This window comes from Coffea eugenioides, chromosome 6 (assembly GCF_003713205.1).
Source record: "Coffea eugenioides isolate CCC68of chromosome 6, Ceug_1.0, whole genome shotgun sequence".
In the NCBI taxonomy this organism is placed as follows: domain Eukaryota; kingdom Viridiplantae; phylum Streptophyta; class Magnoliopsida; order Gentianales; family Rubiaceae; genus Coffea; species Coffea eugenioides.
Window position 1 is genome coordinate 51,899,022 of NC_040040.1, and position 26,491 is coordinate 51,925,512.

Here is a 26,491-nt window from a genome sequence, read left to right on the forward strand (position 1 = left end):
GATGAAAAAATTCATTTTGTGAAATGTAAGGAAGGAAAAAATTTTTTTTATGAAATGTGAGGGATTATGAATCGAATTATATAAAATTTGATTTGATAAATTTGCCTTTAAAATATGATCACGTGCAAGGCATGTGGTGAATTCCGGCAAAAAATTAGTCGGAAACCTAAGTAGGGACCAAATTTGACCAATGTGAATTTGTAAGGGACGTAAAATTATACTTTTAAAAGCGAAGGATGAAAAAAATTATTGTGCAAAATGTGAGGGACGTTTTGAACGATTTTCCTTTAATTCGTTTTAGAATTAAAATTAAAAAAAAGGAAAAGAAAAAGAAATGGTACCCATTTGAAATTGTCCGTGAAATACTTTCCCGCGTCTTTGCTTCTTCCACTTTCTACTTCACAAATCTCTCCATTCATTTTGATTTTGTCCGTTGCTCTACTTCACACTCCCCCAAATCTCTAGTAGGGTTTCAATCTTTGAATCCCGCAAACATACATTTCCTTCCAAGATTAGAGCAAATTTCACTCTTAAAATAGCCCTCAAATTCTTGCTTAGGGTTTCAATTTGTGGCAATGTACGTCAAAGAAATCTGCTTGGAAGGGTTCAAATCCTACGCGACGAGGACGGTTGTGTCGGGATTCGACCCGTTCTTCAATGCGATAACCGGGCTAAATGGGTCGGGCAAGTCCAACATTCTGGACTCAATTTGCTTCGTTCTGGGGATTACCAATTTGCAGCAAGTTAGGGCTTCCAATTTGCAGGAGCTAGTCTACAAGCAAGGCCAAGCTGGCATTACTAAAGCCACTGTTTCAATTGTGTTTGATAATTCGGACAGGAGTCGCAGCCCTTTGGGTTACGAGGATTGCCCTGAAATCACTGTCACTCGCCAGGTATGCTTCTAAATTTCTACTGATGATAACTCGAAATCTGGAACCTCTTCCCTTGTTCTTTTTTATAAAGCAATTTAGAAATGGTTTAGTGATGCGGATGGTGAGAATCAGACCTCTCGTTTCAGTTTGAAAGCTGCATAATTTCACATGAGCACCTAATGAATCAAGTAGCTAAGTATAATTTTTGTTTATCCATTGCGAGTATGAATCAAGGGATACCGTAAACGTTATAAGCTATAAACTAAACATCCTTTTATCTGCTTCATAAGATCCAACAATTGAGTCATTCAGTCTGGAGTAGCTTCCGACCCTTTAATTAAGGTAAAAGCCCACTTTTCAAGCTTTCACCTTTCAAAAATGGTTAGTTAAATAACCAAATTGAAAAAAAAAATTAAACCTTTGGAGTTTGAGACTTTGCATATATGCTTTTCAGCAAGCACTTTAGTTAGCTAGTACTCAGTAGTTTGAGGGATTTTTGATGTATTTTCAGATTGTTGTTGGTGGAAGGAACAAGTATTTGATTAATGGACACCTTGCTCAGCCTAGTCGAGTGCAAAATCTTTTTCATTCAGTGCAGCTGAATGTCAACAACCCACATTTTCTGATTATGCAAGGCCGTATAACGAAGGTTCTGAATATGAAACCTCCTGAAATATTGTCCATGCTTGAGGAGGCTGCGGGGACTAGAATGTATGAAACAAAGAAAGAGGCTGCCTTGAAAACCCTTGAGAAAAAACAGAGCAAGGTGGATGAGATTGACAAGCTTCTCGATCAGGAAATACTTCCAGCTTTGGAGAAATTGAGGAAAGAGAGGATGCAGTATATGCAGTGGGCTAATGGAAGTGCAGAACTTGATCGACTTAGGAGGTTTTGTATAGCATATGAATATGTTCAAGCAGAAAATGTAAGGGATAATGCGGTTCAGATGGTGGAAGAACTAAAGGCTAAGATAGTGGAGATTGATAACAATACAGAATTGATGCATGGAGAAGTACAGCAGATGGAGAAGCAAGCATCAGAACTTACTGCTGCAAAGGAAGCTAGTATGGGTGGGGAGGTGAAACTTCTTTCGGATAAAGTTGATGCTCTGTCTCGAGAACTAGTCAAGGAAACTACTGTGTTGAAAAATCAAGAGGAAAGTCTCGTGACTGAGAAAGAGAATGCTGGAAAGGTGCATTTGGAGTTGCAATTCCATTCTTTGATCATTTGCTTCATCATATGCATTCTTCTAAGTTTTTAGTTTGGGAATTTGTCATTTTTCCTTTGAAGTTAATAAAATTCATCACATGATAATATCAGGTTGAGAGAAATCTTGAGGAATTGAAGCAATCTGTTGAAGAGAGGGCTGCTGCTGTAAAACATGCCGAAGATGGAGCAGCTGATCTTAAGCACAAATTTGAAGAGCTTTCTAAGAGCTTGGATGAACACGACAAGGAGTACCAGGTAATTGTTCTGAGAATGTTGGTAGAACATGTGAATGGAATCTTTGGCGTCGAAGTTGATTTGTTTAATTGACTCTGAAATCATCATTTAGGGCATATTAGCTGGTAAAAGCAGTGGAAATGAGGAAAAATGTCTTGAAGATCAACTTGCCGATGCCAAAGTTGCAGTTGGCAAGGCAGAGACGGAACTGAAACAGTTGCACACAAAAATATGTCACTGTGAGAAAGAGCTGACAGAGAAAACTGAGCAGTTAGTGTCAAAGCAGGAAGAAGCTCAGGCTGTTGAAAATGAGCTTAATAATCGGATAAAGGATGTTGAAAATGTTAAAAAGTTATTAGAAGCTCTCCCATACAAGGATGGTCAAATGGAAATATTACAAAAGGTATCCTTGATTTTTTCTGCTGTGAGCTTGAGATAGACATCTGCTTCAAAAAGGTTCATGCAATAAGGTTTTTTTTTTCTTATGTGTAATTTTGCCAGGATCGTGCCATCGAGTTAGAGACGGTGCAGAATTTGAAGGATGAAATTCGAATTCTTTCTTCCCAATTGGCTAATGTAGACTTTACATACAATGATCCTGTAAAGAACTTTGATAGAGCAAGAGTGAAAGGTGTGGTTGCAAAACTTATTAAAGTGAAAGACAGCTCTGCAATGACTGCTCTAGAGGTTGGTAATTCATGTGAAAAGATGTTATAGCTCAGTGCCTTCATATAATGGGAGGACCGAGCTGTCCAAGCCCTATGCCGAGCTCTATTATTATTTTATGCAGGTTGCTGCTGGTGGAAAGTTGTTTAATATTGTAGTAGACACTGAAAATACTGGAAAGCAACTCCTTCAAAGTGGTGGCCTCCGAAGGAGAGTGACGATCATTCCTCTGAATAAAATTCAGAGTAATCCTATCCCCACAGGAGTTCGAAATGCTGCTGTTAGACTGGTTAGTATTGTCATCAATTCCTACATATGCTTATCTCCTCACTTGTTGCTTTGCCAGAAGATCATTGTTCTCAGTGACAGGTGGGCGAGGGGAATGCTGAAGTAGCACTTTCTTTGGTTGGATATGACGAAGAACTCAAAGTATGCTCCTACCTTCTAATTTTACTTAATAGTCTTTCTTTTTTCTTTTTTTATTCAGCTTTCTTGTATTTGCATTTTTTTTAGTTCTGTTGCTGTTTTTTACCTCATACTTGGACCTTTGTAGTATTCATTCTCCCTTCGTATCAGAAATTTGTAATAAACTAACTTTTATTTTGGTTAGTATAGGCCTTATAATAGATTTCTTACTTGGGAGAATATACAAAGTGATAATACCTTTTAATTTGGCTCACAGACATGCACATCTTTTATCTTTGTTCTGCTTTTCTTTTTCTCTTTCTTTTGTCAAAGTTGGATCTTTCCTCTGTCTGTTAGAAATACCTTTAGTGGACTTGATGCCTTGCAGAGTGCAATGGAATACGTGTTTGGTTCAATCTTTGTCTGCAAAACCACTGACTCTGCACGAGAGGTAAGTTTGGTCTCATAACAGGACAATTTTAATATTTTGACCGTGAGATTCTGCTGTTTCTCACTTTCTCAACCTAATTAACTCTACTCAATGGTTCTCAGGTGGCTTTTAGCAGGGAGGTTGGAACACCAAGTGTGACTCTTGAAGGAGATATCTTTCAGCCTAGTGGTCTTTTGACTGGTGGTAGTCGAAAGTAAGATATAGTTGGCTTGTTATGTTTTCAAATACTTATCCATATTCAATTGCATCAAAAGTTCTTGAGGGCTCATATTTTGTCATCTTGATGCATACCTGGATACATCAACTCCTTTAGACTAAAAACCATGTGCACACGCACACACACACACTCACTGATCTCCACTCATATGCACACATAGAGATGTGTGTTTGTGATGAGAATGTATCTTGAGATCCTAACTTACAATTGCAGGGGTGGTGGTGATCTGTTAAGGCAGCTTCATACTTTGGCAGAAGCTGAATCAAAGCTCGCTTTACATCAGAAGCGCCTATCAGAAATTGAAACCAAGGTTCACATCTCTCTCTCTTTCTGTCTGTCTCTCACATGAATGCTTGTGGCCTTAAAGAGACATGCAAAGGATGTAAGAAGAAAATCCATTTGATGAGTTAACTCTGCTATTTCAGGTACTAGATTAGTGAAGGTTTAGGAGTCAGCCCACTGTTTCAAAAGCTCTTGAAATAAAGATAGTTAGCTGTCTTCATGCGTGCTCTCTCTTTCTCTCTTCTTTCTTGTTTGTTCTTTTCTTTTTTTTGGAGAGGGGGGGGGGGGAGGAGATGATTGGCTAACATATTATAACATATTATAGGCTCTTGTGATTTGTTTTTCTTCTAAATGTGATTTCTCACTTTCTGTTATTTCCCTTAAGCAATATCTTATCTTATTCGCAACTTCATATAATCCTAATTGGCCATGCACCTTAAAGCATCAGCCACCAATTCAGTTATTGCTGCCAGGAAAATACGCTTTCCCTCCCCTGCTAGATGATCTAAGTTATTTATTTCTTGCAAGAGATGTGATGCCATTATGCATGACCACAGCAATAGCCTCATGGTCAATCATTTCTATTATTTAAATCTTCTTTAGTTCGGGCAATAAGTTATTCTTTTGTGAAAGTATCGGGGATGGAAGAGGATCCTATTAGTCATTCTTCTCTTATAATACTGTTTTATTGTTCAATTCAGATTAATGAGCTCCTTCCTCTTCAAAGAAAGTTCAAGGACCTTAAGACACAGTTGGAACTCAAGTCGTATGATCTTTCACTATTTCAGAGCAGGGCCGAGCAGAACGAGCATCATAAGGTTGGTATGGAGCGGATCAATTTCACTTATGTTGCTTTACTATTTTATAATTCTGAGTAATTGATCATGATGCTCTTTCTTTTTAGGTAATTGTCTCTTAACATTTCTCTTTCTAACAACATTAATTGGTAATGTAGCTTGCTGAACTAGTGAAGAAGATCGAGCAAGATCTTGGAGAAGCTAAATCTTCTGTTAAAGAAAAGGAACAATATTTTGGAATCTGTGTTGCTGAAGTTTCATCTCTTGAAAAGTCAATTCATGATCATGCTGGTAGCAGGGAGAAAAAACTCAAAGATTTAGAGAAAAGGATTAAGGCAATAAAAGTTCAGATACAATCAGCCTCAAATGCACTTAAGGTAGTCTTTGAAGTTAATCGACTTTTGATTCACTATTAAAAGGGGTTTGCTTTTCTTGATGGCTGTTGCTTCTATAGTTTTTTCAATGCGCAGAACAAAATGGATCAGAGTTCTTAATCCTTATTGCTACTATTTTCAATCGACAGCATGCAAAACAAAATGGCTTAGAGTTCTTCCTCCTTATCTGTTTTGACTTGACGGTTTGCTTGGTCTATTAGAAGCAACCCTCTCCCATGAGTAAATTAAAAAAAAAGAAGATAGAAATTCATTGGATGAATCATTGAAGTTCAAAAATATAACCTAATATTTTTACGGGGATGATGAGTGTCATGTAATGTATCTGCTGTTACATAATGAAATTTGTGTAACAAGCAAAGCAGTTGCTGACATAGTGTGCAAGAAACACGAGTCTAACACCTAAAAAAGTGATGTATGTTTGTGCCTTATAACATTCTCCAGAGACAATTGAAAATGCTTGTATAACAATTATTTGATTCACTAATGCATGTAGAAACACAGAGGTTATTTGTGTGTTTTACATTTCATGTAACACTAATGCCAATATTACTAGGGACATGAGAATGAGAGGGAGAGGCTTGTAATGGAAATGGAAGAAGTTAAAAAGGAACAATCATCGCTGGAGAGTCAATTAGCTTCATTTAAGCAGCTGATAGACAATCTCATCCTAGAAGTGGAAGCTCAAAAGAACAAGGTAAATTCTGCATATTAGAAATTTTACCTTCTGTATCTTTGCTGCTGTATTGAATTAATCATATCTCCATCCTACAGGTCGCTTCCTTGCACAAAGATCATAGTCAGGCTGATTTGGAGCTTAATTTAGCTCGCATGAAGATGAAGGAATGTGATTCACAAATCACAGGCATTCTCAAGGAACAAGAGAAACTTAAGCGCAAAATTACTGACACCAATCTTGAGAAGAAGAGGATGGAAAATGATGTAATTTTTTGATTCAATAGCTTGTGTTCTTATTCTGCTGATTATATATTAATGGCTCGGTCTCTTTTCTTTGGGGTTTAGGTGAAACGCATGGAAGTCGAACAAAAGAATTGTTCTTTGAAGGTTGAAAAATTGATTGAGAAGAATGCATGGATCACATCTGAGAAACAACTCTTTGGGAGGAGTGGGACTGATTACGACTTTGCGGCTCGGGATCCTCTGAAGGAGAGGGACAATTTCCAAAAGCTTCAAGATGAATTATCAGGGTTTACTCAAATTTTGTCTTTGAACAGTCAGATTTTGTGGTTTATGAATCTAACAGTAGTGACAACATCACCTCACTTATCTTCTTCTTTTGACGCAGCCTTGAGAAAAGGGTCAATAAAAAAGTTATGGCCATGTTTGAGAAGGCTGAAGACGAATACAATGATTTGATATCTAAAAAGAACATTATTGAGGTCAGTGATCTTGATCTGTTCAGAATATTTCAACATGGTCACAGTTTTAACTTGAAATGAACTCGTTTGCAGAATGATAAATCAAAGATTAAGATGGTGATAGAAGAGCTTGATGAGAAGAAAAAAGAAACACTCGGAGTCACTTGGGCTAAAGTTAACAGGTAAATTGAACTTTGAGGTGAACTACCAAAATGGAAGGGGTACAGAATTGGTGTTACCTTTATGTTATATCATTCAATCAACTAATTATATTATTGTATTATTTACAAATTTCCCTGTTGGTAATGCAACCTCAGTGATCTTCATTTTTCCATAATCTCTGTTAATGCATGTTACATAAGCCCTTTCATTGAGCAAGATTTGTGATTAACTCAACCTTTTTGACAAATTTGTTTAGTGATTTTGGATCTATATTTTCGACTTTGTTGCCGGGCACAATGGCAAAACTGGAACCTCCTGAAGGTGGCAGTTTCTTGGAGGGTTTGGAAGTTCGAGTTGCATTTGGAAGTGTCTGGAAACAGTCTTTGTCAGAGCTCAGTGGAGGACAAAGATCTCTACTCGCACTTTCACTTATTTTGGCCCTGCTTCTTTTCAAACCTGCACCACTTTATATTTTGGATGAGGTAAAGCAAATATTCCTTTGGTCCTAAGTTTGGTATTTTGTACTATCATATATGGAAATATTTCTATGTTGAAGGCTATAATTCACTGCATATATATTACTTGAAGACTGTACTATGACAGATGTTATGTTGAATTCTTCTCTGGAATTATCAATTCCATAAATTGTGCAAAAATAAAGAATAAAAGCAAGAGCATCTTATTGTACACTCTGGCAAGCCAATCACTCCTTTCAAATGCTACCCTGTACCACTTATTAAAGTATCTGAACGCTAGAAATTTGAACATTAGACATCAGTTAATCCATAGTGTACTCCGAAGTCATTATCTTGTTATTTGAACAACATCATGAAGAGAGTGTGATCCACGTGCACAGGTAGGTGCTCCTTCTACCTCTCCAGTTGTATTTTGGCATCAGTCAGTAGGAAATAGCATATTTATACATTTAGGTATTATAGACCAGACAGCAGGAACTCTGTGCTTTGATTAGTTTTTTAAAATGCTTGTGTTGTTCACAGTCTTCTCTTCCATATCTCTTATTGGTTGTGCATAAAAATTGGGGTGGGCTGTTAGATAGATTCCACAAACTCTTTTCATTGAGGAGTTATTGGGAGACTGTAAGATCAATTTGCATGGAGTTTTGCTTTTTCTGGCTTACCGTCGTCTCCAACTTGGAGGTTCATTGGAGGTGGATCTCTGATCTTGTTCTATTTAGTTGTCTTTTGATTTTTTTTTTTGTTTACCTCCTTTATGCAGGATAATCAGTTTGCCACCTAAACTGCGGTGACATTGTTTGGACTATTCTCAATAAGATTGTGTGAAATATAGCTCAGCTTTAGTTTTGTAAGTGCTTGTTAAACAAGATGTAAAATTTGTCTGGCTTGCCTGGCAGGTTGATGCTGCTCTTGATCTAAGTCACACGCAGAACATAGGAAGGATGATCAAAACTCACTTTCCCCATTCCCAGGTTCATTATCTTTTTAGTAATTGGAAGTTTAGATTCTTGAGAAGTGTTTCACATTGATTATCTGGACACAATGAAGCAAAAAGCGACTGTCTTCATTATTGAAATTCTGGAAGACAAGTCAGATGAATTATCCAATGGGCATTTAATTGTTATTGGATGGAAGCTGAAAGAATTACTTTTGATATTGTCACTTCTTACTAATTCATCATGGTACTAGTTACTTTTCTTTCATGTTGTTTTGCAGTTTATAGTTGTTTCTCTGAAGGAAGGCATGTTCAACAATGCCAATGTTCTCTTCCGGACAAAGTTTGTGGATGGCGTGTCAACTGTGCAAAGAACTGTGACATCCAATCCAAGAAAGTGATATTGATTAACTGGTGGGCTTTTTCTTTAACTGATAATATCTCAGAATGAAATTCTTTTATGCTTTATTGGTCTACCTGTGGTGTCTTATGCATAATCCAGACATTAAATTGGTATTATCTCCTATATTTGTCTATCTACATGTAACCTCATCCACCTTAACATGATCGTATCTCTCCAAGTTTCTAGTTTTGCTTGTTTTTTGTAATACAAATGGCATAGGAAAAGATGAGTGGGTGATATTCCAAAAGATATTAATTTGATAGCAAAGGAGTTCTTTCTTGTCAAAATATTTTAATATCTTCTCCGCTGGAGACATTCAGGTACTTCAGTGAAGGATCTAAGTTGGTATTTGCAAACAATTGTGCATACTTAAATATTGAATGAACATGCTAAGTGACCTCTAACGATATCCCTTCTGACAATTGATCTTTTGAAGTCTACGCTGTACATTTACACATTCTGTGCAGAAGCTATGACACTTGCACAACTAGATTATTCCACTAATTGGTCAGGTTGAGGTATCACGGACATCTGGAATTTCTTCTTTTTTTTGGGGGTTGGGTCCAATGTTCACAAGGACTATAGAGATTTATTTGATCCTGTAAAGAATCACTAATCAGTTTCACAAAAAGTACTTTACAGTGATCAAATTACAAAAAGTAAAGGTCAGTTTTATGTGGTATGAATGCGATGATCAGTATATTGGTAAATCCCCAGATTGCAGAATGACAACAATCCTTGAAGATATTTTAAGTTTAAAGTCATTGTTTCGAATGTGCTCTTTTTGCTTAGTTAGTTATGATGATAAGGATGTTTGTGCTAATGTTAGCTCATATGCTTTAGGCATTTTGATGGATGAGGAATTTCTTGTTCCTCCGTGTCATTGAACACGTGTTGTACAGATGCTCGGGCCTTTGCTCGAATTGTAAATTCTCTTTATAGTTCAATGCAAGTAAACTAACGTTTCGGAAAAAAAAAAAAGGAATGCGATGATCTAAACTCTGGAACGAAATATGCTTTAACTATCTTTGTATACAATCATCATGTTTCTGTGCAGTCTATTCGGAAGTAGATTTGTTGAATTCAAATTCTTAATGTTTATTTTTTTTTTCTTTTGGTTGCCTTTACAGTGCCTTCGAAGCTAATCTAGACAATTGGAGTGAAATTCTATAGTCTTGAATGGTGCTGGAGTTGTGATTGTCGAATGATGATGCTGGTGTTTCCTCTAGTAATTGTACATATTAGATTGGCTGGTAATGAGTGTAATGACTCGGCAGCTTGAATGTACATGTAAATAGGTAGTAGTGTTGTACCAAATCAATCTTGCTTTTCCTCTACTGATGATTTAATCCAGGCAAAACCTGCGCCAGTTTCCTATTAGTGCTTGTTTTTGGTATATGGTATTCTGAGCCAATCAATTGCAGGAATTGCACAATCTTGCACAATTCATCAGTTGTGACCAATTGATTGTAGCCAACTAATTCTGTTTCAATTGTAATCTCTAGAACTAGGATTTGGTGGTTGACATTTTTTTTTTCCCTAAAGTTGAAGTTTAGTCTTTGGTGGTAATCATTTGATAGCACATCATATTGTGATTGGGACTACTGAAAATTCACCTTTTTTAAGTTCTGTATGCTATGGTTCTGAGGACAAAGAGGAAAGGCTCAGGTATTATTCTAGCCAGTGAAGTCCGAATTCTTTTTTTTTTTTGTCAATACGATAGCTTTCTATACTCTGGGGAGGGGGAGGACTTGAAGAGATCTTGAGGTAACTCGGCGAGGACTAAATTATCACCGGATCAGACGGGTGCATTACACACCTGCCTGAATTTTTTAAGTAAGACCACATTTAATTGTGACAAATTAGTGAGAGGCAAGGGTTGATTGGTGGTGACCATCAGCTCAAAGGCTGGTGGTTACTTGTGAAATCCGAGTTCAGATGTGCATAGTTAGTGGCTGCTCAAAAGACTAAAAAGATTTGATGCCAAACAGGCCTCGTTGACCTCAAAGAGGGAAGGTTTCTATGCCAATGGTAAAAACTTAAAAAAAGGGTAGATAAATTAAAAGTCAAAGATTGTCGTTGCCTCATTTAACTTTTAACTGAATACTACTAATATAATTCTATAAAAGTTCTGTTTATTAGTTAATTGGAAAAGATCCTTTCACAATTTTTAACAACCATCCATGTCATGACTCTTATTTAAGGCCAAGATTCTTCATGAATCAAACATGTCTCAACAGTTTTAACGAAAGCCATGGACTGTAGTAGTGTCTTCGACTCATAATCATCTCCAAAATTTTAAACACTTTTTCTAATCACTTTTTTTTTTCTTTCTATTTTATATGTATGGTATCACCAAAAAAAAGAAACTACGTTATTGATTTAAATAATTTTTTTTAATCAAAATAATCTCCTATCCAAACATACTAGTTAGCGTGTTTAGATAGTAAATTATTTACACAAATTTATCTGCTTGCATCATAAATATATCTTTACTTATGTCACATTAAAAAAACATTTCACTATAAAATTTTTTGTTGCAAAAATTATCCTAAATAATCTCCTATCCAAACGCACTACTAATTTCTTGGCAAGTTTATTTATCACAAAGCAGTAAAAAGAAAAAAAAACACACACACACACACACAAATTGGAAAGAAGAGAGTAGAAATCTAGGGAGAGCAAAGACTCATGGTGTATTCGGAATTACGAAAATTGTGAAATCTGAATCTATCAAATTACTAAATTGAAGTTACTAAATCGCTAATTACTAAAACAGATAATACATTTAAAAGTATTTCATATCAAATAATAATAAGTGAATAGTTTATAACTTATTTTTATTTAAAAAATTCATTGCTAATTACTTATTCAAATATTTTATTTTTAATTGTCAAATACCACACGAATCAAAGAGACGGTCACTTACGCTGCTGAAGAGATATCCCTTTTCATAATATATTCCGCATACACACGACAAAACATAGTAGTTTACTTGCGATCCCAAAAATAAAAAGTGTAGACTGAAAAAGCAGAGAGATTTTTCTTTTCCTTGAAACCACGAAGGTAAGTTAGTACTACTAACAAGTTTCTCCTCTCCTTCCTTCTTTCCTTTCCTCCTCTTCTCCTCTTTCCTCTCTTCTTCTTGTTTACGGCAAAGTAAGTAGGAGTATTTTTGGTTTTCTTTGGTTGCTAATTTTAGTACTAGGAACTGCCAACTCTTTTTTTTTTTTTTTTTTGAAATAATATTATATGGATTGATTGATTTGGTGGTCGTATTGGGTGTATTCAAGTCCAAGCTTTTTCAAATCCTTTAATTCCGCTTTCTCTGTCCGATTTCGTAAAATTTCTTCGACGCCTAATTTTAGGGTTTTCAAGTTTTCTCACCTTCCAACAAATGATAGCAGAATTTTTTTGCTTTCATCTTCGCTACGCATCTTCTGATCTCTGCTTCTCAGGTCCATTTTACCGTACTTCAGCTTTAAAGAGTGCATTTTTGTTTAGAAGTAGCTGAACCTTAAACGGCGGCGGATTTTTTTCAGCTTGTTTTTAGCATTTTTAACTTTAATTTTCTTGTCTCGATTCATTTTTTTTGGTGTATATAAATTTTCTTCTGCGGTAGATGATTGCTTTATTTGCCTGATTACATTCTTTGTTTCAAAAAATTGGTCTTTTTTCCCCCCGATTTTTTTAATTGGTTATTGCTTCATAACAGGTTTTTGAAGAGTTGAAATTCTAGGTCTATAGCTCTTTGGATGCATTAGCAATTCGTGCTCGGTTTTTGGAATTGTGGGTTAGTGAGGTTTGTTGCTAGATATTAGGATTCTGGGAAAATGAGGAGTTCTTGGGCAGATGCTGTTGAGAATGCCAACTCTGGTTCTGTGGAAAATGCTGGGACAAGTGGTGCGAGTGGAGCTTCCGCTACTTCCAAGTCAGCCTATGTCCCGCCACACCTCAGGAACAAACAGCCGACCGCTGAGCCTCCTGCACCGTCTCAGACTGGCCCACCATCAGCTAGTGATAGGTTTGGGTACGGTGGAGCCTCTGGTGGGCCGCGGTATGGTGTCCCTAGGTCTGACTATGGAAGACAAGGGTATGGTGGTGGGGGTCGTGGGGCTGGCGGTTGGGGGAGCAGAGGTGGAGGTTGGAGTAGGGAGAGGGAGGTGAATCCTTTTGGCAACGATGATGCTGATGGTCTTGCGGAGAGCACATTCAGTGAGCAGGAGAATACTGGTATTAACTTTGATGCCTACGAGGACATTCCGGTGGAGACAAGCGGGGATAACGTGGCTCCTCCTGTGAATACATTTGCCGAAATAGATTTAGGGGATGCACTCAATTTGAATATCAGGAGGTGCAAGTATGTAAAACCAACTCCTGTTCAGCGCCATGCCATTCCCATCTCTCTAGCAGGACGAGATCTAATGGCTTGTGCTCAAACAGGTTCTGGTAAGACAGCTGCCTTCTGCTTCCCTATAATTAGTGGAATCATGAGGGGAGGTTTCCCTCCAAGGCCACGTGGAACACGGACAGTATTTCCGCTTGCTCTCATTCTGTCACCTACAAGAGAGCTCTCAGTGCAGGTGGATTCTGTATATCTTTGTTTGATGTGTCTCTTTTCTGTTCATCTTGCAATGCATAATTTTCTTTTTTGTTATCAAATGTGCAGATACACGAGGAAGCTAGGAAGTTTTCGTATCAAACTGGTGTTAAGGTGGTAGTGGCTTATGGAGGAGCACCAATAAATCAGCAGGTAGTTAATTAGTTACTACAGCTCATTTGGATTTAACCAGTACTCATCTTGTGGAATTTTTTATGCATCTTTTCACTCTCTTTTGGTTGATTTATGTGCATTACTCATAAAATTCAGTATAAAATTATGTAGGTATTAAATTATTTTCCTATAGATATGTGAGACTGGGATTAAGCTTTGTTGTTCTATGAGGCACAATAAGCTTGTATGTAACCTCAATATTGTCAGAGACTTTTGTCATCAATAAATGTTCATCTTGGGTCACTTGTCTTTTGCCACATGTAACTCAATTTTCGTTTCAGGATTACAGCCATGTTTCCCAATTGTTTTATTCTTTGTCTAGTGTTTTTGTCCATTAAATCTACGTGGGCCAAATCCTCGTTTTCCTTTTGCCTTTATAGAGCTATATTTCCGTACAATTGAAGGGTTTTTGATAGGCAATGCCATTTCTTAGAAACAGAAGGGTAGAAACTTTTGGAAACAAATATCATTAGCTTTGAACAGGGTAGATTAGAAGGTCAAAAAAGGCAAATGAGAACACACTTCAAGATTTTTAACGTTAGATCAGAATCTAAATTAAGCTTATTGTTAACGAAACTAGATGAGGAACATAATAGAAGTGAGTTTGTATTTATGGTGTCAAATTTCTGATCTTGTGATTGATATGAGGGAGATTCAGGCACATGATATTCTTGATTTTGCGGATGTGCTAAAGTTGGTAGTCTTAAAATTGCTCAACAATTTGTGAAGTGCCAATTGTGTAACCTGTTACTTTTATTGTGGTAGTTGTGTGTTTCTGGGGGCTGATAGTTTATTATGTTTTGCAGCTGCGTGAGCTTGAGAGAGGAGTCGATATTCTTGTGGCAACTCCAGGAAGATTAGTTGATTTGCTTGAGAGGGCAAAAGTTTCATTGCAGATGATTAGGTTTCTGGCTCTTGACGAGGCAGATCGGATGCTGGATATGGGATTTGAGCCTCAAATCAGAAAGATAGTGGAGCAAATGGACATGCCTCCAAGAGGTGAAAGACAGACAATGCTGTTTAGTGCTACCTTTCCGAAAGAGATCCAGGTTCTCTTGCTAGTTACCTTTTGCTCATAGCTCAATGTGTCTAATTAAGTTTGTTCCGGTTTCTTTGATTTTGAAAGTTATTTTGTGCCGGTTAAGGTGGCTGTATGAGTTGTACACTGCATATATTTCTTGTTAATTTCATCAATTGTCTGGGAGATCAGTTGTATGGAATGCTACATGTGGGCCATCAAATTTTCTGTGAGACCTATTTCATTCACTGAATTGGTGTTTTTACTAATTTTCAATGGTTTATTATGTCTCATGTGGAAAGCCACTTGAGTCATCTGTAATTTTTACAGCTTTATTGCTTGTACCTCATTGGTGTAAGATTTTTTGGTGTTTATGTGCATTGGTGTTAGTTTACTAACCAACAAAAGCAGTAATGTTCTTGGCCTGTAGGGGTTGCTTAGTAATTCGCATGCAGTCTCTTAAATAGAAATTCCCTCTTTCTGTTGGAGTTCAATTCCTTTGAATTTGGTATTTTGGTCAACAGTTTCTTTTTAGTTTATTTTTTTTCTTATTTTTGGTTTCTCACCCATGTGCAGAGATTGGCATCTGATTTTCTTTCAAACTACATATTTCTGGCTGTTGGAAGGGTTGGCTCAAGTACAGATTTGATCGTTCAAAGAGTTGAATTTGTGCCTGAGAGTGACAAGAGAAGCCACCTTATGGATCTTCTTCATGCACAGAGGGCAAATGGTGTTCACGGCAAGGTACTTTGTGGCACTGTTTATATTCTTTTATTTGAGATTTAGTTGGTTGTCCATTGTATTTTCCATATGTAGCTGAATTGTTTTTTTGTCTGTTGGCTGCTTTTGGTATCATTTTCCTCCTTTCTTCCTTGTTCAGTAAGTTGCTACCGTATGCAATACTAAATGAAATAGTGAATTTTTGTCTCGTGCTGAATAATGCTATCAAGCAGCCTGTTGGGTCTCCTGCTGTTATTAAATTGTCATTACAGTCTAGAATTTTGCCAACCAGTTATGATTTATTCTATGGCTTTGATTTAATTTGGCATAATTTGGATTTTGTAGCAAGCCCTGACATTAGTATTTGTGGAAACAAAGAAAGGAGCTGATGCTCTGGAACATTGGTTGTGCATGAACCATTTTCCTGCAACTACTATCCATGGTGACAGAACACAACAGGTAAACAAGAGAGTGTTCCCAGAATTAAAATCTTTTTGTTGAACTTATTTATACTCCTTGCACTCGTTTTCTGTTTTTCTGGTACCCTTTTTCATGATATGGAAATGTTATCTTTTGTCATTGTAGACTAAGGGTAGTGTGAAAATGCTGTCCCATAAATCACAGTTATAGATGGAGTACTCTGACATTACTTGGAGGTATAGATGCATTAAATGTACTATATTATTACAGTTCTTGGTCAAATAGGGCAATGAGACTTGGATGGAGGGACTGTATCTTTTACCTCATAATATCTTCGTTTGCTGCTTTCCAATTATACTATGTTTCTTCATTCTCATGAATCTCAACAGTCTCTGCCATTGAAATAAACAAATTTCGAGTTCTTGACTAGGTTCGCTGAGTATCTTCTTATCAACATGACAATTGCTTTCTTAGTGCTGTAGTTTTGCCATGCGCTGTTCTACGATGCAAAAGCTTTGAGTTTTAGTTCACCAATAAAAGAGAAGAAAATTCAATTTTTGTAGAATGAAGCAAGGGTGTGTGTGTTTTTTTTTTTTTTGGATGAAAAAATGGCCCAATGATATTGTGCTTTGTAATTTTATGACAACTTTAACACCTTGTTTTGGTAGTTATTATCATGCTTTATCAAATTGCTATCCCACATGGTTTAGTTCCTTGGAATCTTCTGACAACAAACATTATCAATTTATCAATGTATCAGTTTCGAATTGAAACAGCAGCTATGTCATTTTCTAGTTCATGGAGACTTATTTTGTCTGGGCTCCAAATGTTATCAGGCATGATTTAATAAGAAGATGGTGCTTTTTCAGGAAAGAGAGCTAGCACTGAGATCATTTAAGAGTGGGAATACTCCAATTTTAGTAGCAACAGATGTGGCAGCCCGTGGTCTTGATATACCCCATGTTGCTCATGTAGTTAACTTTGACCTTCCAAATGATATTGATGATTATGTACATCGTATAGGGAGAACTGGGCGTGCTGGTAAGACTGGATTAGCTACAGCTTTCTTTAATGAGAGCAATATGTCGTTGGCAAAGTCTTTAGCTGAACTGATGCAAGAGGCTAACCAAGAGGTACCTGATTGGTTGACTCGCTATGCTAGTCGGGCCTCATATGGTGGAGGTAAAGGTCGGCGGTCTAGCGGTGCTCGGTTTGGTGGGCGTGACTATAGAAGGGATTCCTCTTATAATCGAAGTGGTGGGGGATCGGATTATTATGGTGGAGGTGGTTATGGCAATTATGGAAATTATGGTGGGGGATACGGTGCTGGAGCTACAAGTGCTTGGGATTAGTGTTTTGGAATGTCTGTAAATTGTGTTCTAACCGTACATATGTTTTATCAAAATTTGCCATTTGGAATGCCCTGCAATGCAAAAAATGTGGTTTAGTTTATTTTGAGTTTCTATTCTGAAAAAGCTTGTGTGGTCCTCCATGGATATCAGTAGAGAGAATTATGTTAGGTTAGTGAGACTGCTGATGATTAGGATCATGTCATGTAAGCCTTTTTTGTCTTCCCTATGTGGCTTTGTTCTTTCGGTCTCTGGATGTGGGAGAGGTTGTCGAGATGTGGGATAGATGGTTCTAGAATTTAAATTATCATCATGCCAATTTTCTGCAGGCATGTCCCAAAGCTGTTATAGTAGCTTATACACTTTTTCCTGTAAAAGTTTGGAGGGTTTACCAAAATTCCAGTATCTGTTTCTCTCAAATGTGTCTTTCCTCGCTGCATGTGGGGAAATTTTTTTTTAACTTGTCCTCTTTTAAAATGTGGTATGGCTTATCGTCGTGTTTGTTGGTTGTCTCCAATAAATTGGTGATGGAAAAGTTGTGATTCTTTCATGTTTAAGTCGCAAGCCGGGCTGCAAACGAATCAATCCAGCTTGGTCAAAGCCTAACTCAAAGCTCGGTGCATATGGATATGCTTGGTTTGTAGGCTCATTGAGCTGGTTTGCAGCCCAGGTCGCAAAAAAGGGGCGACGAATGGTCGCTGCCGAATAGAGAACTGGAAAGCGGTAAAGAGTTTGCAAGCACCACAGGCTTTTTTCTGGTTCGAGGGGAGTTTCTAAGCGCGGTAGTTGATTCACAAAGTAAGTGTGTTATGGATTGAGGGTTTGGACCTTAGGTTTATGATACATATATGTATATGTGGAGCCGAGATCCTCAACTGTCATACATATGTGGAGGCCTGACTAATGATTTTAATTTTTTGTTGGTACTCGTGTTATTGTTTGAAGTAACCAAGCATTGCATCTGGTGACAAATTATATGTCTGTTTGGAAGTAGGTTTTTAGGCCAAGTTTTTTAGCTACAAGTTTTTTAACAACTTTAGCTACAGGAACCCAAAAAAACTTAATAAATTTTTTAACCTAAACACTTCAAAATATCTAATACACAAAAAACTTCTATCTTTCTTCTTCTTTCTCCCCCACCCCATCCACCATACCTTCATCGCCGGCTACCACCTCTGCCGCCGTTTCCGGCGCCGGCCACCTATTCCGGCACCGGCGTTCCCAATTTTTTTTTTCCTTCCTTTCTCCCTCCCTTTCTCCTTCCCTCCCCTTCCTGGCCAAACTCCCCCGACCTATGCGGGGGGGCAACGATTACTTTCCTCCTGCTCTGGTTTTTCTTTGTCCTTCCAGTCAAGCCAACGCTACGGCTGACGGAGGAACAGAAGGGGTGGGGGTGGCGGGAAACGGGAAACGGGAAGGAGAACAGGGGAGGGGGAAACAATTTGACGGGGGACGGCTGGCGGGTGGAGGGGGTGGCGTGCCGGGGGAGGGACTGGGGGGCAGCGGGGGCCGGGCTGGCGGGGAAGGGGAGGCGCGGGGCAGCGGGGGCCAGGTTGCAGAGGGGAGGGGGAAGGGGCAGAGGGGCTGGCGAGGGGAGGAGGCAGCGGGGGACGGGCTGGCTGGGGGGGAAGGGGAGAGGGGTTGGGGGGGGAAGGGGGGTGGCGGGGGAGAGGGAGGCGGGGACAGCGGGGGCCGGGCTTGCAGAGGGGAGGGGAAGGGGAAGGGGGAGAGGGTTGGGGGGAAGGGGGGGCCGGGCTTGCAGAGGGAGGGGGAAGGGGCAGAAGAGGCTGGCGGAGGAAGGGGGTGGCGGGGGGGAGGGGGAGGCGGGGGCCGGGCTTGCAGAGGGGAGGGGGAAGGGGCAGAGGGGCTGGCCGGGGAAGGGGGGTGGCGGGGGAAATGCAGAGCAGAGGAGAAGGGGAAAGGGAGGAGAGGTGGCGGGAGGGGGAAGGAAGAAGAAAGAAGAAGAAGAAGAAGAAAGAGAGGAAAGAAAAGAAAAAGGAAAAAAAGAAAAAGAAAGAGAAAGAAAAAAAGAAAGAAAGAAAGAAAGAAACAAAAGAAAAGGAAAAAAAAATTCACCTCACAAAAACTTTTACAAAATTTTTTATCTTACAAAAACTTTTACAAAAAAATTTTTCACCTTACAAAAATTTCTACAAAATTTTTTCAAAAACTTCTACAGTGTACTACAGTAAAGTTTTAGACAAACTCTCAAAAAACTCAGGTTCCATAATTAACTACAAGCATGATTCTTGGTTTTTGAAAAAACTCAGGTTCCAAATGGTTTTTGCTGGATGTCGAAATGATTGGTAACCCATAATTATGTTAATGTTCAATTGAAATACTCAGAACCTAAGTTAAAGAAGCCTCATTCTCTTGTTTCTTCAGAATCACTACTACATTCCAACGTGGTCTGAAAAAAAAAAATCAATCTTTTGCAACTGCATTGTGGTCCACAGTTTGGTGAAAAGGAAAACTTCTCATGGTTCCAGTCCTGTTATCAGCCAAGATTTCTTGCGGCACGGGTGGTAAGTAGGCATGGCCATGGTTCCACTTGGAACCGGGAACCGAATCGTTTGGAATCGGACTAGAACTGGAACCAAAACCGTGGAACCAGAACCATGGTAGAATCTTGGATAAAGGTTCTGGTTCTGGTTCTCTGAAAAATAGAACCAGAACTAGAATCAGAACCGTTAAAAAAAATTAAAACAATTAATATAATGAATTTTTTATGACTTATGGTGATCGATTTCCTACAAATATTTTGGAACCCTCTAGTAACACTGATAATAGTCTCAAAAGAACTGTCAAAATTGGTGATAGAATACTTCTTGAAAAGTCGAAACGACAAAAGGGTTCACTTAATACTAATACGGAACTTGAATCATATCTAACTACCAAGTTTGAGCATGATGATAGTAGCTTAACTAAACAGTTTAAAGTCCTTGACTGGTGGAAGCGAAAATCAGAGAATTATCCTATCCTCTCCCTTATTGCTAAGCAAATTTTAGCAACTCCAGCATCAACAGTAGCAGTGGAACAAGCTTTTAGTGTCGGTGGAACCATTTTGGATGAGACAAGATCGAGATTAAGCCCAGAATTACTAGAAATTCAAGCATGCGTGGATGATTGGACTAGAGCAGAATATAGACAACGAGAAATGAAAAAGATGAAGAAATGCAATAAAAGGCAAAAACCAATAAACTAATGGATAAGAACTTTACCATTTTCTTTGCTTGGCTGGATTGTGTGTGTCTATTGAAATAACTCCCATAAGAACCTTGACTTTGGCAGTTTGAAGCAGTAGGGAGTTATATCAAGAAGAGAAGATGATGAGTAAGTGGTGGTATTTCTAGGATGAGGATGGGATATCTTTTCACCTTTCTTATTCTTTCCATCCATCTTTCTGAGACTGTTGTAATTGTGCGTGCTGACAATTATTCAGTTCACACTATCGATAGCCTTCCATATGATATGCTAACTACCACTGGGAATTTTTTATGGGCTTATGTCCCTAATTTCCTACTCCTGTCACTTTTGGTTGTTATTGACGAATATTTGATGGGACACTTAAATGCGTTAAGGGTTCTTATACACGCGCCTGGACCGTTGTTATACACACACACACATAAATCGGATTTAGCATCAGGTTTTTTTTTGATATAACCTACAGGTATTCGTATCCGTTTTACAATTAATCTTATTCGAGCCAAATCGGGCCCTGGCTGGAGAAAACTCTCCCTACATTGTCCTTTTCATTTCTATGGATTTCGAATCCGAAATCTCATGATTAAAATATGCAAGCTCCTCCTACTTGCACAAACGTCCGTTGGTACCATCAGGTTTTATGCATATACGGAAATGACTCCTATTGTAAGATGCTGGACTTTGGCAGTTTGCAGTAGGAGAGAATTAAGATAACAACAGAATTTCACTTCTACATCCTTGTAATTTCTGAGGCAATGATGATTGCATGTGTACAGTTGGTGGAATAAAATCCAAACCTAACAAGTAGCATATGCAGTTCACATTATTAATAATCTTCCATATGGCATTCCCATGGCAGTTCACTGTAAATCTCTAGAACCAAATATTGGGTATCAGACCCTCCATTCCATTTCAGCGATGATTTGAGAACGACTACGTACTCCTATTACTTTTGGTGGTGGTTTTTTACAGCGATTTGGTGAAAAATTATTGCGTTGAGGGGTCTAATACATGCCCTTGGACTGTAAAAGGGGATGGTTTCTATCTCCTAACCAAGAACATAGGAGGACCATGGTACAAAATGATGGATTGGGATATCATAGAATCAGTATGATGCAAAAATATGTTATGAACTTTTATCTTCTTCTTCTTCTCTGAATTGTACCCTATTCTCATTTATAACAAATTATCTCACTCTCTCTACTCGTTTTTTTTTTTATTGATTCGACCTCAATTACCAAGATATTACCTGTATACTTGTTTAAATGTATTTTCTCAAACTTTTACTTTTCTTCTCCTAAAATTAAGAACAATAACAAGATAAACTACTCTTTTTTTTTTTTCATGTTTGTGTTATCAAAAGTTGCTGCCATTTTGGTTGTAATTCTATAAAAACCTCTTTGGCCAGATTAATTTGCTGTACTTTTATTTAGCTAAATCACATTTGACTGGAAAAATCAAATCCAAGAGCATATATTTTGTCTAAAACGCATCAATCTAAATCATCACCATAGTTGGCATTTAAGATGGGAATAGAGGGCCTGAAGAACAATCGTTTGAATCGGAATATGAGCTATTGTATCAATGCTAAAATATCTATTCGTTTTAGAATTATTTTATCACTTTTATGTGGGCTGGTTTCAAGAGATCTAGTTGCTTAGCAATTGACTGTCTTTTTTTTTTTTTTTGTCAATTGTCATCCCTATTCCTACTTTATCTACGGGGGAGGCTCAACTGAGCCTATGGAGACCGATGGGGACAGAACCATTACCGGACCAGACGGGTGCACTACGCACCCGTCTGGATTTGAAGCAGAGCCACAAGAGTGGCATTTTGGTGGGAGGCAAGGTTTGAACCCTTGCCTTCCACTTAGCAATTGACTGTCAATCTAAAGATGATGAGCTAAGTTATCACTTGTCATACCCTACGCCAGAGTGATGCTTTCAACTAGAAGTCCAACTGGGATAATATCAGAAACCTCTCCTTAGATTTCTCCTAATATCACTTGGTACTCCTGAAATTTAGAAATATCACTTACTTTCCCTAATAATTGTAAAAAGACTGTATTAACCCTCACTTGACACATAATTCACATATCAAATAAATGGAGTTCAAAAATTTTCAAAAAAAGGAACAAAGTCACTTTCTTCTATTTCCCTTTTTTCCGTCTTTCTCTCTTACTCATTTTTTGGATGACTATACAATATTTTATTTGTAAATTATAATAAATTGAATTTTGTTTATCTTTTCCTTTTTGTGATTGTGATAAAATGGGGTATAATTTATTTGCTTATTTTGAATTAATTTTTATAATGATTGGTACAATTTAATGGTTTGGTCAAGGATTGAGACGATTTTGAAAAAAAAAATATAAAGTTCATAAGAAATTGGTTTTGAACATATAGTGTTAAATGGGTGGAAGTGTATTTCTTTTCAAATAATTTTTTTTATTTTTTAAATTTATATTTTTATGGGGTATAGCATTTTGTTGTGGTAGTAATAAGAGATTGTTTTTTAGGTGGTGGTTTTATTGAAGTGAACAAAGTGGTTTAGGAATATTTTTATTTTTCAAGTAAAAGGGCAGTTTAAGGTTTTTAAAAATTTTGTTACACAAAAAAAACAAAAGTAAGGGAGGTAAGTGATATTTTTAAAACCTTAAAAGTGCCAAGTGATATTAAGAGAAACCTCAGGAGAGGTTTCTAATATTATTCCTTTAAAGAAAGTACTTCATAGTTTATTCCTTTGTCAATGTGAGAAAAAAATAAAAATATTGGGAAATTCTGATTTGGGATAATTTTGAAAACCTCCCCTAAGGTTTCTTATAATATCACTTAGATCCCTTGAAGTTTTTAAAATCTCACTTATCTCCGCTATCAGCTTGACAAGACCAAAAGTCCCTATTAAAAGTCACAAACTGAAACATTGTCCTTGCACTCTTAGTAATTTATTTAACCAAAAACAATTTTTAAACCAAAAGATGTAGATAAAAAATAACTAAATTGCTATCCAATATTGGTCCATATTTCTCTGCATTAAGACGGAAAGCAATTAATAGCTTGAAAGTTTTTGCAAGATAGTTATAAGGAAGTCAAGAAATTTTTTTAGAAAATACGTTTCGATACATGATGTCATTTAAATTGTACTGAAAATTAAAATAATCTTTTCAGATGCATGGCTTGTAATATAAATCCTACTTATAGAAAATTTTTTATAAGTTAGAATTAAAAAATCAATAAAAAAATGACCTAATGACCAAATATATATCTAGAAATATCCCATATTTTCTTTGTTAAAAAATCATTCGTTTTCATCTTTTTACTTTTTAACCTTTTATCCACCATTGTACAAGTACAATTGATGATCTTGTTAACTCCACTCTCTTGTGCTCTGAACTGTCATCTTTATTGTAATTAAAAAAAAAAAGACAAAAAGCAATAAAGTTGAGGATAACAACAGCATTATTTATTCCTGTCTTGGGTGGGCAGTATGTATCTTCCATTGAGATGGCTCCTATAAGAAGCTCGATATACTTGGCAGTTTGGGGCACAATAGAGTTGAATTAACAAGATGGTCAATCGTACTTGTACAATGGGGATAAAATTCCTTTTCATCTTTCTTGTTTTCTCCATCCTTCCTTCCGAGGCTAGAGTGATTGCAGTTGATCGCTACGTGTACTCAGTTCACATTATTGATAATCTCCCTTACAACGTTCCCTTGGTAATTCACTGTAAATCCAGTGATCGAGATCGTGGAAATGAGACCCTTAAATTCAGCGACGATTACAACTGGGAATTCTTCATGGGAGATGGTCAAAGAGTTTCCTACTCTTGTCACTTTTGGTGGCTTAAGGGCAGAAAGCAGAAAGAATTGGTCGTTTTTGATGTTGATCTGATAAAGAATTATTGCGTTGAGAGTTCTCATGCATGCGGTTGGGTGGTAAAAGAAGATGGTTTCTACCTCTACAGCAAGCGTGGTGGAGGACCTTTCTACAAAATGGCGGATTGGGATATCAAAGAATCTGTATAATCATGAAAAAGTATCTTGGCAATGAAGCTTTTTATTTATTTTTCTGCTCAGTTCTAACAAATCTCACTCTCTCTACACGTTCTTATTGATTCTGTCTCGATTACTAACACATTTCATAAGCTTGGGGCTTATCAATTTGTAGACTTTTTGATCTTTACCACACTAAAATTAATGAACATATGACACCATTTCATCATACCTCAAATATATTTTTGCTGAGGCAACCCAAGATACCATGCTTATTTATTAGTAAAAAGTTCGAACCACTGAACTTTGGTTCAGTAGTCACCAAAAAGAAATTAAATCCCTCTATGGATCGGAGTCGGGGGGTTCGAACCCCCCCACTTACAATTAAAAAAATTCAAAGAATGTGTCGGAACAGTCTTTTAATCGAGTTGGACTTATACAATCTCTTTAATTTCCTCCTCCCTCTAAAATAGAATAAATTAGGTTATAGAAATGCTATTTTTAAAAAAAAAAAAAAATTTCTCCATTGCTAGCTCAAGGCAATTGTGGCAATGAGGGAAAGTTTCCTTCAAAAAGTGTTCTTAAGAAAGTCTCTAGATAAAGGCAGTTGAGGAATGCAAAAACACTCAATTTACCCTCCAAATTAAAATGTTTTCCTTCAGCCCTTCAAACTCAAGAAAATGTTTCAATCTGGCCATTCCATCCAACAAAAATCCAAGTTCTAGCATTTAAAGTTTTGAAGCGTATAAATGTGTACTTCTTTTATTCTATCATCTCAAAGTTTTCGTTTTCTACGACAAAAGATAATGACCACACGAACCGCATTTTTTCATGTTTTTGTCATTATTGAAAGTTGATTTCTAGAACGCGTCACCAAAGCTGCCATTTGGCTGTAACTTTGACCTCTTTGGCTAGATTTTTTTTGTACAGTTGTTTACCTACACCATATTTTACCTGGAAACATCAAGTCCAAGAATATATATGTATACATATATATTGTGTAAAATTTTCGTTTTAAGATGAGTTTGCCCTTGCTCTCGAAATTTTAAGACGAGTTTGCCTTTCAAACCCTATACCTGCAAATCACATGATGTCCATTCTGTTTGTCTCAACAGTCAAATTAAACGGAATGACACAAAACATACAATTTGGTTAGTTCAATAACATTTTCGACTAAGAAAATAATTTAGTGACCTAAACTAGTACAAGTGTATACACCATTTGCTCTAAGAATTAATCTAACGTATGGAGGGATTTTACAATTCATGTTTAATTAAATTTGTACATTTGGCACACATCCAAGTCGATGATGTAAAAATATTTTTACACAAATGACGTAAGAAAGATAATTCCGCAAACAAACTACATACCAACAAAAAAAAAAAGATTTTTATTCTTTATTTTTTTGTTCTTTTTTTTTTTTGTTGATAAGATAGCTTCCTACACTATGGGGAGGGGGAGGGCCTGAAGTGGTCCTGGAGTAATCCGGAGGGGACTGAACTACCATCGGACCAGACGGGTGCACTACGCACTTGCAAAAATTTTTTAAGCAAGGCCGCATTTAATTGTGACAAATTAGTGGGAGGCCTCCCACCCTACCAAGCTTTAATGCATTGGTGATGGCCACCAGCTCAAAGACTGGTGGTTTCGGACAACATTAGAAATAATGTGATAGATGATAAAAAAGAAAATAGAAGAAATCCGTTGAGTGAGTGTCAAAAGCCGTTGGCCTTTTAATGAAAAAGAAGGCAATAAAAGACAAAAACGAATAATAAAATTGTGGATAAGAACATCATTATTTCTTGGAGTGGGTGGATTGTAAATTAGCTCTATAATAAAAAACCTGGACTTTGGCAATAAAGAAGCTGGACTTGGAGTGGGAAAGTTTGGTTCAGAAAGTACTTGTTGAGATCCAAAGCCACCAGTCGCAGGTTTTGCAGGCTGGCTTCTGAGCAGATTTTTGCTGCCTCCTAACGATTTTTGCTGCTATAGATTTCAAAGGCACCGTGATATCCAGGGGAGCACGAAGCACTTCTTCCAACTCATATGCCATTCAACATCTTCAGAGTCACCATCTTCATAGGCCACCACCCTGTACCAGCCCATTTCCTCATGAAACTCAGTGACTTTTCCA

At 37.4% G+C, this 26,491-nt stretch overlaps 3 protein-coding genes across 5 annotated transcripts; all 3 read left to right on the plus strand.

Annotated features, from left to right (window-relative positions):
* Positions 1 to 447: 447 nt before the first annotated feature.
* Positions 448 to 10,408, plus strand: LOC113775381 (structural maintenance of chromosomes protein 2-1-like). The gene is made up of 21 exons (XM_027320229.1): positions 448 to 893; positions 1,384 to 2,064; positions 2,193 to 2,336; positions 2,428 to 2,718; positions 2,817 to 3,002; positions 3,106 to 3,270; positions 3,351 to 3,410; positions 3,775 to 3,837; positions 3,939 to 4,030; positions 4,268 to 4,364; positions 5,038 to 5,154; positions 5,292 to 5,510; positions 6,082 to 6,222; positions 6,300 to 6,467; positions 6,549 to 6,733; positions 6,832 to 6,925; positions 6,998 to 7,086; positions 7,323 to 7,548; positions 8,439 to 8,513; positions 8,758 to 8,890; positions 10,010 to 10,408. The coding sequence occupies exons 1-20, from the start codon at positions 576 to 578 to the stop codon at positions 8,875 to 8,877; spliced, it is 3,531 nt and encodes a 1,176-aa protein (XP_027176030.1). The 5' UTR covers positions 448 to 575; the 3' UTR covers positions 8,878 to 8,890; positions 10,010 to 10,408.
* A 1,496-nt stretch (positions 10,409 to 11,904) lies between these two features.
* Positions 11,905 to 17,467, plus strand: LOC113774853 (DEAD-box ATP-dependent RNA helicase 37). 3 transcript variants are annotated; one of them, XM_027319495.1, is made up of 7 exons: positions 11,905 to 11,945; positions 12,595 to 13,462; positions 13,549 to 13,632; positions 14,460 to 14,702; positions 15,248 to 15,415; positions 15,737 to 15,850; positions 16,681 to 17,467. In XM_027319495.1, exons 2-7 carry the CDS (start codon positions 12,713 to 12,715, stop codon positions 17,161 to 17,163), a joined length of 1,842 nt encoding a protein of 613 aa, XP_027175296.1. In that variant the 5' UTR covers positions 11,905 to 11,945; positions 12,595 to 12,712; the 3' UTR covers positions 17,164 to 17,467. The 3 variants fall into 3 exon arrangements, with proteins under 3 accessions (XP_027175296.1, XP_027175297.1, XP_027175298.1); XM_027319496.1 differs by lacking the exon at positions 11,905 to 11,945 and adding an exon at positions 11,998 to 12,038; XM_027319497.1 differs by lacking the exon at positions 11,905 to 11,945 and adding an exon at positions 12,132 to 12,337.
* Positions 17,468 to 23,952: 6,485 nt separating this feature from the next.
* LOC113774407 (S-protein homolog 19-like) lies at positions 23,953 to 24,390 on the plus strand. Its single transcript, XM_027318947.1, has one exon. The coding sequence runs from the start codon at positions 23,953 to 23,955 to the stop codon at positions 24,388 to 24,390; it is 438 nt and encodes a 145-aa protein (XP_027174748.1).
* The last annotated feature ends 2,101 nt before the right edge of the window (positions 24,391 to 26,491 follow it).